Source organism: Cucurbita moschata, unplaced genomic scaffold (genome assembly GCF_002738365.1).
Source record: "Cucurbita moschata cultivar Rifu unplaced genomic scaffold, Cmos_1.0 Cmo_Scf00008, whole genome shotgun sequence".
Taxonomy (NCBI): domain Eukaryota; kingdom Viridiplantae; phylum Streptophyta; class Magnoliopsida; order Cucurbitales; family Cucurbitaceae; genus Cucurbita; species Cucurbita moschata.
In genome coordinates, this window is record NW_019268524.1 from 2,471,479 (window position 1) to 2,483,902 (window position 12,424).

Here is a 12,424-nt window from a genome sequence, read left to right on the forward strand (position 1 = left end):
ATGATTGTCAAATAACAAAGATAGTACTCATGTTGTGGAATATAGTATGCTTGAGAGTTGGGACGGATAAAGATTGAGCAATAAATTGACGTTTGGGGTAATGATCTCTTAGTTGATATATTCTTTACTTAGCGGATTTAGGATATTAAAATTATTTTCCAAAATAAAAAATAGAAATGTTTAAAAGTAGTTGAAGGTTGATTTGACTTGGTTTATTGGTGGATATAATGGTGGATTGGATGTATTATACTCAATTAATTATTATTGATATTTTATTAAATCAATGTAATTAATTGCTTGATCTTGACCATTAATTTTGAATTATGTGCTAAATTATAAACTTAGCTTGGGCCGTGGTTTGTATTCAATATATCATTGAAATTTACAAAATGTTTTAAAATTTATCTCATAAATTTATAAACATTCCCTCTTTTACACATGTATATTTAATTGAATTTAATTTTATTTTTGATAATGTAATAAATACATCACATTTTTAATGTATAAAAAATGAGTTTAATGGGCTAGTTGAACCATCCAATCTAAATATGATCTTAATAGGTCGGCCCACAAATTGAACGATTCGCTCGGAATTTGAGCTATGATTTGTAACCGTTCAAATCCACTGACAACAAATATGGTCTGTTTTGACCCGTTTCGGAATCTCATAAGAACTTAGTCAAACTTTAAGAGCAATAAATTAATAAGAGAGGCTAAATTTTTTTGAAGCTTTCTATAAATACCCAACAGCGCTCCAAAAATGGATTCCCGGGCTGTGATGTGAGCTTTAGAGAGCCTCTGCGGCTCAAAGTGACGTAAAAGTTCTCTCTATGTACACGCAAAGGCAAAAGCGCTGCTGAAAGAGCTTACACTTCACCAATAAGTTTCATAACTCTCGCGATGATTAATTTCTTCTCCAACTTTCTCATGAATGCTCTATCAATCGCTGCAGGTTTCATCTCATACCGATTCCCCTGTGTTCTTTTTTTTCTTTTTTGTTTCTAAGCAATGCAGTTAGGCGCATATGTTCGACTGGAAATTGGCAGCGTTTTGAGCTGATTGATTTGGTTGATTTTTCTTGTTTTATTTTGTTTAGTTTTATTTTTTATTATTTGTCCAATGTGAAGTTTAGCATTTCGAGCTACGTTGGTTTCTGATTCTCATGTTGGGTGGAATCGTTTTTGATGCTTGTTTTGGTGCTCTTGTTTGTTTGATGAAACGTAAATAGCTCGGTTCATGTTGAAGTTGGCGGATGATCGGTTCTATTCTATGCCTGAGTTCTTGCTGATAGTTCGAATTGTCAGGGAACTTAGACATGCTTCTTGGTCCTCCATGGATGAATCATTTTTGGTTTGAGCCAGACGAGGAGGATAATGAATGTGAAATATCATTCTTCTTTTTTTGGGACTCCGCTCCATAGCTCATTGCATTATGTAAATAATGGAAAGTTTATTTATTTGCGTCGAAGCCGATTGTCGAAATGGGACTCTAAGTGGTACATATGTGCAAAGCAAAACGATTGGGATGCTCAAGTAGATGGATTTTCGCGTTTTTGTATGCAGCATTTGAAGTCATTGAGTATGAAGCTTGGGACAAGATACGAGTCTTTGATGAAATGTGCCAACGAGCCTTTTGTTCTAACAAAAACTCTATCGAGTTTCTTGCGTCCTGTGTGGAACGAGGGGTTGTTATTGATTAGATGTTCTGCTTTTGTTGCTGTTGTATCTGGTATATGCTTACTGGTTTGGTATGGGCAGACAAAAGCCAAGGGTTTTGTTGAAGCTAAACTTCTTCCTTTTGTTTGCAAAGCAGTCAGTGACCATATTCAGCGTGATCTTGATTTTGGAAAGGTTACAAGTATTTCACCCTTGAGCATCACACTAAAGTCATGTTCGGTTGGTCCAGATGGTGACGAATTCTCTTGCGGCGAAGTTCCCACCATGAAGATTCGTGTTTTACCTTTTACCAGTCTGAGAAGAGGGAGGGTAATAATTGATGTGGTATTGTCTAATCCAATTGTGCTAGTTGTGCAGAAGAGAGATTATACTTGGTTGGGGCTACCCTTTCCATCTGAAGGGACCTCGCCGAGGCATTCTTCTTCTGAAGGAGGTATTGACAGTCATACTAAAATAAGAAGAATTGCCAGGGAAGATGCAGCTGCTCGCTGGTCCAAAGATAGGTATGATGCGGCTAGGGAAGCAGCTGAGATGGGATTTGTTGTTTCTGACAGGAGTCCAGGTTCGTATGATAGTAGTGCTTCGAAGGAGGATATATGTCCTACGGTAGATGTTGAAAACTCTAAAACTTCTTTTCTCACGGACGAAAATGTTCATTTGAGAAAACATCGCTGCATGGATACAGATGTGGAATACAAAATAAAGCATTCAAATACAGAGAAGTATTTTGATGTAAAAAACCCTGATATGAGGCTTAAATTCTTGTCTAGAGTAATGAAAGTGCCAATGAAAGGTCGATCAAAGAGGAAGGCAAGTGGAGACGATGTGTATCTAAATAGTTCCACCGCCAAAATGAGAATTCTTAGGCGCAGTACATTGGCAGCTCGGGGTTATTTCAAGGGTGCATCCGAGGGGAAGTTTGGTGAGCCCTCACAATTGCACAGGAGTTTCAATATTGTGAACCCTGATGCCTACTTGGTCAAAAGTGTGAATGAAACTGATGCTGACTCCTCCATCATTAATACTAATGTCCAGAATGGGAACCAAAGTTTAGATGCCAGATTGCATTCTATTAAAGAAGAAGGAGATATTGATATTCTGAACCGTATAGATGATAAGAGTTCAACAATTACAGGTTTGGGCAATAAGGACAGAAGATCCTTTTCAGTTACTTCCAGCAGCCATGAGTCTAGCGGGAAAAAGGATGATGTTATAGGATCTGATCATATTTCTGAAGGAACATCTGATCAAATGTGTCATACATTTCAAACACCAACTTCAACCATTTATGAACATCAGCATGGAACAACTTGGCCAATTTCCTTCTCGGCACTAAACCAAAAATCAGATTTATCTTATTTTCCTAAAGACGTGGGGAAGAAGCTGTTGTACCATCTAAGCACGTTCGTCCAAAAGCTGAAATTTATCTTGGTTCAATATGCTAGAGGTGTTGTTGATGATGGAGATGTATGGAAGAATGAAGGTACTGAGACGATGCTTCCAGTAACGATTGATTCTGTTCATTTCAGAGGCGGGACACTTATGTTTCTTGCATATGGTGACAGAGAACCAAGGTAGAGTCTCCTTATTGTGTCTTTCTCAAAAGTAGTTTAGTCGAAAGGTGATTTTTTCTAAAAAGTTATTATTATTATTTAAAAAATCTTTATACCGGAGAAAAACCAAAAAAGCCACAACTATAATTTTCTATGTATAAATTTATTTATTTTTCTTGTTAAACGTCAGACCTGACTATCAACACGTGGAAATTGTTTATTGATCTAAAAGTTATAGATGAGTTGGGACACCACCAACGTCCGCATTAGGAATGCTAGTAGCCAGTTTTGTATGCTGAGTATTAGGAAAAAATAGGAAAAAATGCATGATGATGCTGCCGTTTCTTTTGGCTAGTTTCATTTTAAGATTTGCCAGTAGTTTGATAATGAACTGACTGAAACCATTTATATTAAGTGAAACGTTGGCAGGGAGCTTTTTTAACACATTAGCAGGATGCTTTGTACTGGGAATCAAAATCAATGTGGTTAAATTGATGCACTCAATGATGTTAAATGAATGCTAACTCTATATGGACAAAGTATTTACAATTTTAAGTACATGTCTCCAGAGAGATTGAGAATGTTAACGGACATGTGAAATTTCAAAATCATTATGGCAACGTGCGTGTTCATTTGAGTGGTAATTGTAAGACATGGAGAGAAATTGGCTCTGGAGATGGTGGCTGGTTATCTGCGGATGTTTTTGTTGATACCTTTGAGCAGCAATGGCATGCAAATTTGAAAATTACCAACCTATTTGTTCCGGTATGTTACTTTAGCAATAACTATCTATATTAATTGTTGAGGTTTAGAAGTCTGCATCTACATGATATGAAGTGTTTACTCATCATGGGTTCCTTTTTTCATCCTTGTGCAGCTTTTTGAGAGAATTTTAGATATTCCAATCATGTGGTCCAAAGGAAGAGCCACTGGTGAGGTGTTTCTCTAACTTCTCGTCTCTCACATCAACCTTTTACACTTTTTAAAAAGATTATTATAATTTTGAAATCATGATTAAACAGTATATATTAGCCTACCAATGACTTTTTTTTTTTTTTTTTTTACCAAGAACCAACATTTTCATTAAAGTAATGAAAATAAATTAATGCTAAAAAATATAAGTTCAGAAAGGGAAAAAAGAGAGAACATGAAAACTTAGTAAGAAAAAAGAAAACTTCCCAAATCATACAAATATCTGGAAAAATAATCCGAAAATAGTTTAGAAGGAAAATGCCATTAAGCTGCCGATGATTTAAAGCATAGAAATTTTGATCAATATTTAAACAAAAATTGATACAATAAAAATGCATTTATTTTATGTTGACTGCTATAAATTTTTTTTTTTTAAAAAAAAATCTTGTGAGTCTGTTTTCAGGTTCACTTGTGCATGTCAAGAGGAGATACGTTTCCTAATTTTCAAGGGCAACTTGATGTGACAGGGTTGGCCTTTAAGATCTCTGGTGCTCCATCAAGCTTTACCGTAAGTCTGACATTGTCAGTGTACTGTGATACCCTCCATTTCAAACGGATAAGTTCTCTGCTATACCAATAGAAATTTATGTCCGTTGCAATATTTCTGCTTTTTGTGGTTTATAGGGGAATATGTTGGTCGTGTATAGATGACTGTTCTTGTTCTTTTGACGTCAATTGGATACTTTGTGGTAGGGGTTCTAAGGCGCTGGGTGAAATTTCATCCAATATTTTATAAGATTAAAGAATGGGTGTCACGTTCTGACAGCAAGTGTGAGTGAAAGAGTTACCTCAAAGAACAACCCTTATACTTTATAATAAGTACTGCATTTAAAATGATTCAAATTTATTAGAAATCAAGAGTGATAAATTGGAATCGGAAATAGAGTTACTAATTACTTGATTGGAATAGGTAATAGGTAATTGAGCCACTTGTTTAATTACCTCCATACCTGACATAATTTTGTCCCAGCGACTAGTCCTTGAGATTGTAGGATACTTGAATAGACATACACACTTTCATCCATTACTTAGTTCTAGTCGCACAATTTATGTGGTGAATACCCATGTATTAGGAGGATGAGCGTCTACAGACTTGTTGAACTCGTTTTTGCTCATTCTTCTCAAGTTTGTTCATTGACAAGTGGTGGTCCTTTGACTAATGAGGTTACAGTTTTAGTTGAGCAGTAACTTACCTTTACATTTTAGCTTGCCTCTAATGACCTTTGGGACTGTTAGAGGAGTTTGTTCAGGGTTAGCAGGGCACGCATTAGAGACGGACAATTGTTGATGTAGGAGGTGCTTCTGTATTCTCCCCTAGGGAAAGAGGGATTGTGTTGTGATAGGTTAGCTTCTTTGCAGTGTTGTGGGATATTTGGCTTGAGAGAAACAATATGATTTTGAATGATAAAGAGAAGTCAGGTTAGAAGGCTTGAGAGGTTGTTATATTTAACACCTCCTTCTGGGTGTCGGTGACTAGGCCTTTTCGTAATTTTTATTTGGTTTTATTCTTTTGGACTGGAGTCCCTTTTTGTAGTTATTTTTTAACTCTGCTTCTTTTATTATCTTTTGAGTGTGTTGAATACCGTTGTCTACCTTCCAAATTTCTTTCTTTATTTACTGTTGAAGCATGAAGCACTGCTTTCAATGTAGATGTTCTTTTTTTTTTTTTTTTAATAATTTACTAAAATACTATCTAGTGCTTGGATGAAACATCCGGCTCATTGTGCCCTTAGCTATTCTCCAATGCTGATTTAGAACTATATTATCGTGGTTATTCATTCACTTATGCAGGAAATAGCGGCAAGTTTATCTTTCCATGGTCAGAGAATATTTGTACAGAATGCAAGTGGTTGGTTAGGCAGTACTGCATTCGAGGCATCTGGTGACTTTGGGATTCATCCGGAGAAAGGAGAGTTTCGTTTGATATGTGAGGTATGTCTGTACTTGGGGGAAACGGTAGACAACTGTTTTTCCTTGTAATATATCTCATCAAATGGATATTCCTTGCTGTTTAGATGTATTTTACCGTTCATATTGAGTACCTTTTAATGAATATTGGAAGATCATCGAGTGCAAAATCTTCACTTTCTTCCACAAAGAGAGAACTTGGAGAGGAGAACGAAGTCACTGAAGGATACCTAAGTTGCAGTCTTTCTTCTGTTTTTCCCTTTGATGTCTTCTCAGAGAGTTTCATTTCACAATATATGCACATATGTTTAGACATATATAATACCAAGCAGTTGGGTTGTGTCTATGTAGAACTCAGAGAAAGACTTGATTATCTTCTTATTAACATCTTTTACCTCGAGGAATTTTGGTTGGATTCTTTTAACCTCATGTTGTTTTTGTTGAATTGTGGAATGTGGATGAGTTATTGGTTTGGTTGAGGTGTGGTTCTGTAGGGCAAGTTCAAGAGCTTCTGTTTTAGGAGTTTTTAAAGGAGACGTATATGAGGATTCTTGAAGACAAGTGTGGTATTGGATTATTTTGGAGATTTTGGAGAATATTTGTTGGCCTCCCTATGGCTTCAATCATTCCAGAAGGTGGAGTTTTAGGAGTTTTCTTGTATTCCATATTGTAGCTAGTGTTAGACCTCAGATTGTGAAAGAATACTCTAGGAAGGGAAAAAATGGGAAATTTAGCCACAAATAACGAGGAGAATTAGCATTAGTTTTTTCTTATGTGGTTATTTTATCCAAGTCTGTTTGTGTTTTGTATTGGGGATTATTGTGACACCTAAGTAAAGGAGTGATACATAAATGAACCGAGATCACATTCGAATGAGAGCAATACTGAGGATAGGATGTCTTAGAAAGACTTGAAAGAATTGAAAGTTACTAGCCATACTAACAAGGGTACACTTCAATTCTAGGTGGCTCAATCATACGAACTCTAGAGTTAAACGTGCTTTGCTTGGAGTAATTTTATGTTGGGTGATCTCCTAAAAATTTTCTAGGATGCACGTGAGTGAGGATAAAATATGTTAGAAGGACTCGTGTTGGTCTGTGAGAATAGTCTTCACTCTTAGAAGCAAGAAGTAAGTAGTGTGATGTGGCTATGTCACAGGAGATGTAGGAGAATGCCAGGGCCATCAAATGTCTAATGCGGATTTGAAATCTAGATCCGAATCTTGGGCATGAGTTGTTACAAATGGTATCAGAGTGGTACCTCTCCTAGATGTGGTTTGGGGACAAATTAATGGGAAGCTGGTGGGCATGTGATATCTAAGTAAAGAAGGGGTACATGAATGAACCTAGATCACATCCGAATGAGAACAATCTTGATAATAGGATGACTAAGAAAAGCTTAAAAGAATTGGAAGTTATTACCTATACCAACAAGATGCAGTTTTCTTTCGATAGGAACTCTATATTTACGTGTGCTTTGCTTGGAGTAATTCTATATTGGTTGACCTCTTGAAAATTTTCCTAGGATGGATGTGAGTGAGGACAAAACATGCGGGAAGGACTTGTGTTGGTCTGTGGGGATAGTTTTCACTTTTAGAAGGAAGGAATAAGTAACATGGTCACAGGGGAATGTCGGGGTCATCAGGTGTCAAATCCGGATTCCGAATCTTGGACATGGGTCATTACATTTAAAATTTCATGGTTGGTTATACTTTTTCGTTTTCAAATGGTCTTTAGTTGGAAAGTTAGGGTGGTTCAGTTTCCTATCTTGTTTTGGTTTGTCAAGAGTGGTGAGTACAATGACCCTCTCAAATGGGTCGTTGCAATTTTTTCACCAAAGGAATCATAAGTAAATAAAGGATACCTATCAGCTTGGTGTAAGGCCGAACAACTTGTTCTCTGAGTTTTTTGTTCTACAATTGTGTATCCATATCTAGGGATCACATTTGATGTTAGAAATTAGTAATTCAAAGAGTATTATAAATCATATGTTATATTTATTTAAAATTCAAAATTATCAAAAAATGATTACGGATTGACAAGACAACACATGGAATGCTGCTTCTACCTGGGGTTTGGAGATGTGGAAGTGTTTATGATATCCAGTACATTGCATATTCACATTTATGCACATGTCAAGCTGTTGACTTCTACGAAGAGGATCTATTCAGATCACCCCTGTTTGCCTTTGTTCCAAAGAATCTTGAATAATAGAATTGTTGTAAGATATGCCTTTCAAGATTACATGCAATAGTTCCCTTGTTCTTACTATGTAATATGCTGCAAGTCTAAATTAACTTACTCTTTTTCTTATTAATTTTCAGAGAATTACATATCCTTTTTATAGGGAGACAGGCTAACTAAATTTAAATCAATAGACAATCTAAATTTCCTAATCTAAATAAATCCGTAGATAATAGGTAACAAGATTATAGATACTAGGTAACTATAGGGAGGTCATTAAAATCTAAATTTCCCTTATTTAATATGAGATTACACGAATATCCTTCGACATAATATTCTAGAGTTTATATATACATATTGCTTTCGACTTGTAACCTTGTAATTTTTATATTCTTTCCAGGTTCCTTGTGTTGAAGTAAATGCCCTGTTGGAAACTTTCAAGACCCAACCTTTCTCGTTCCCTGTAAGTTCAGTTGTCGAATTTCTCTTCTACCTCTTTCTCCTGGAAAATGAAATGGGTTAAGAGGGAAAGTCTTTCTTATCATGACCCTCCTCGGTTATCACACTATTCTCATCCTTTAAAGGCGTGCACACACATGATTAGAACAAAATAGAAATAAGAGAAGAATCTTGTGAAGAAATATGTCAGACTTCCTTGTTGATTCTTCTCATAATATTGATCACAGCTAGCTGGTTCAGTAACTGCTGTGTTCAACTGTCAAGGCCCATTGGATTCCCCCATCTTGGTAGGAAGAGGAATGTTTTCCAGGAAGAGGAATCATTCAATTTTGGACATTCCTGCATCATGTGCTTCTGAAGCAGTTGTGAAAAGTAAAGAAGCTGGTGCAATGACAGCAGTTGACCGTTTTCCACTTTCCAATGTCTCAGCAAATTTCACTTTCAACTTCGACAACTGTGTATGTTTTTGAGACAGCTATTAGCCAAGTTAGAGTTTTTCTGGGTAAAAGCATCAACAATTTGATTGTGTTTTTGCATACTTGGTTAATGATCATTTACAATTGTATTTGGGTAGGTTGCTGAGTTGTATGGAATCAGAGCCAACCTTGTAGATGGTGGTGAAATTCGAGGGGCAGGGAATGCGTGGATATGTCCAGAGGTGCAAAATAGGCTCTTTAAAGCTAATTTTGTTGTTATTCTTTCCTGGATGCAAGCAGTCGTTATCATTCATCAGAAAACTATAAATTTGTATTTGTTCTATTTCTTTCTTTCCCTTCTTTTATTTTCTATTGTATTTCTATGAGGAGTGAAGCCTAACCGCTCATCCTCCCAAAAATAGAACTTTTCCCGTTTTGCAGTTGAAAAATTAGAAATGATGTGCAAAAGTCGCTGGGGCCAGGGGGCAGCAACCTTAGCCTTTTGGGTTCTTGGTCAGCCATTAACTTGAAGCCCATATTTACAGCTGATCACCCTCCTCCAAATGACTTCTTCATCATAAATTTTTTTCATAGCCACTTGATAAGTAAAGCAATGTTTCTGAATCTTAAAGATTATATTCCATGGCCATTGAAGGACCGAGTAAGAGTTTCCCATTTACAGCTCACAAAGTGCCTTCTCTGTTCAGAGAACATCCTCCCATATTAAATCCTTTTACGGTTTTCCCCAAGGTTTTGGCCGATGTTAAAGGAGGGAAAAATAGAGAGATGCTCCAAAGGAAATATTTGTCAAAGTATTCCTTCCACCTTTGGCGATAGGATATGCCTTCGTTTGGCCGTTTTAGCCTTGAGCTTATCCACAGTACATCATAGCAACTTTCTCATTGATGACACTGCGGCCTATAACAACCTTTCTTGAACAAGGTCTATTCTATAGGCTGTATTACCGTGTCCTTGAGTTCTTAGGAGACACTGTGCCCTATAATCGCAGATTATATCTCTCTTTATCACATGAAGATTCTAGAATAACTCTCAGTAAATAATAATTCTCAAACATCACTGTTATACCCCAAAGAGATGTAGTCACATTTTGTAGTAGGTTCACTGAAAAGTAAATATGACTGTCGGGTACTTCTGAACGACTGTCTTAAAATATAGGTTTGAGGAATTATTTTTCATATTTGTATCTTTAGGTCTTAAGGTTTTATTATTTTTCTCTTTCGCTGGAAGTTTATTAATGTCCTATTCCGATGTCAAATTTATTTCTTTTCAGGGTGAGCTGGATGATACAGCAATGGATCTAAAATTTTCAGGAAATGTATCATTTGATAAAATCTTGCATCGATATATGCCTGGCTATTTTGACCTGATGCCACTCAAATTGGGGATTTTAAACGGGGAAACCAAAGTTTCTGGATCCCTCTTGAGACCGTAATACTGCATGCTTTTCCTTTCAATTGTTAACGAAAACTGTCTGTCTTCCTCTTTGGATCTATCAGCATTATTTCATGATTATGCCTTTTAGAATCTCCTGGAATTTCATCATTATTTGGGCTGGTTACATCTTTCCCTCTCTTTGTTTCTGCAGGAGGGTTAACATTAACTGGACTGCACCACTAGCTGAAGGATCATTCAGAGATGCTCGAGGAGATATCAATATTTCCAATGATTATATTATTATTAACTCTTCCTCTGTTGCTTTTGAACTGTATTCAAAAGTGCAAACATCATATGCTGACGAGAATATGCTAGGTGATGAAGCGTTTGATGCAAAGAAGACTCCGTCATGTACTTTTGATGGAGTGGAGTTGGATTTACATATGCGTGGTTTTGAGTTCTTGAGCTTTGACTCTATTTTTGAATCTCCAAGGCCTACGCATCTAAGAGCATCTGGAAGGGTTAAGTTTGTGGGGAAAGTTCTGAGTCCTTCGACTGGTAGCTCTAGTCAAGATTTTAGCATTGAGAAGCGTAAGCAGCAGGTGCAGATAATTGATGATGAGAATATAAGTAGTCTTGCTGGCGAGGTCTCAATTTCTGGTCTTAAGCTGGATCAGTTGATTCTGGCACCTAAGCTTGCTGGGTTATTGAGCATGACGCGTGAGTCAATCAAGGTTCTATCTAAAATATCTCTTCTAGAAAGAAATTGTTTTAATTTTGAAATTGACATATGAATTTATTTGCAGTTCTTTGCATATAGTTCCCTGCATAAGGTATCTCATTAAGTTTTCAAATACAATCTCTTTGGTTTATGTTTAAGCTTTAATTGGCTTGTGTCTCTGGTTAGAAGTGATGTGTGATTAGGTTGGGCAGCATGTGAAATATCCCAGAGCTTGAAGTTTTTGAATCTTCAATGGAAAGAAAACGGACTTTAAGTTTATTTAGTGAAAAGTTGTACACAAAAGACAGCCCTATAAACTACACTCCATTAACTTGTTGATAGTTCCTCTCCAACTATAATCCCCAGCACAATGCCTACGCTGCATTCATCCGAAGTGTTGCTCTCTCTCTAATTCTATGACCAGAAAACAACTGGCATATGTTCTCGTGTGCATCTCTATCAAAATCCCGATAGATCTAAAAATGGCTGCATCAAAGAGGTCCACCAATTCTTGCCAAGGGTACAATTAACAAAACTCATGCCCAACACTTTCCTCTGCTCCCTACACGCTGCACATCAAGATGACCTATGACTCATGCTTGAGCACCTCTTTTGTAATCCTTCTGCCATGCTTGGTCCTCAAGGCAACGTGTCCACGTGTTAACACCTTTTTAGATGCCAATTGTACCTAAACATTTTTGTTAAAACGTTAAATCTTTATAAATATGATTATTTATTTATTTTTATTTTTTACACTCATAATTGAACTTGTATTCCAAAGGTTAAAGAAGGGGGATCCGTTGGATTTCCATTACTTTCTCTTCCAGAGTGGAAATCTTTCTTGAGATTACTCAAATTCTGAGGAGATTATTAAGATTACTCTCAAGTGCATTCCTCTTAGCAATTGACCACTTAATGCATCCAGGGGTCTCACGCAATCTTAATCTTGAAGTCCATACTTCCATAAGTTATTCATACTTTCTAGAAGAAATGTGAAACCGTAGTTCTCTTGGATCAGAAGATGTTCTCAGTACTATTTTTTGCCAAGAAGGCCTCATTCTTCTTTGATATCTTTGCACAAAGGACTTTTCTCGTTAGTTTCATGAGATGTTCTTAGTACTTTTTTTTTTTTTTTTTTTTT

General features: G+C 36.5%; 1 protein-coding gene across 3 annotated transcripts in view; it reads left to right on the forward strand.

Moving 5' to 3' along the window:
• Positions 1-777: 777 nt before the first annotated feature.
• The window catches only part of LOC111446378, a 25,829-nt gene continuing 14,182 nt past the window's right edge, over positions 778-12,424 (forward strand). Inside the window, exons 1-11 of one of the 3 annotated variants that reach the window (XM_023085176.1) lie at positions 778-952; positions 1,229-3,250; positions 3,799-3,994; positions 4,107-4,166; positions 4,605-4,709; positions 5,993-6,133; positions 8,693-8,755; positions 8,979-9,209; positions 9,326-9,409; positions 10,459-10,616; positions 10,774-11,296. In XM_023085176.1, coding sequence (XP_022940944.1) covers positions 1,374-3,250; positions 3,799-3,994; positions 4,107-4,166; positions 4,605-4,709; positions 5,993-6,133; positions 8,693-8,755; positions 8,979-9,209; positions 9,326-9,409; positions 10,459-10,616; positions 10,774-11,296 — 3,438 coding nt within the window. In that variant the 5' untranslated portion in view covers positions 778-952; positions 1,229-1,373. The remainder of the gene's footprint in view (positions 953-1,228; positions 3,251-3,798; positions 3,995-4,106; positions 4,167-4,604; positions 4,710-5,992; positions 6,134-8,692; positions 8,756-8,978; positions 9,210-9,325; positions 9,410-10,458; positions 10,617-10,773; positions 11,297-12,424) is intronic. The other 2 variants (XM_023085177.1, XM_023085178.1) reach the window with 2 other exon arrangements.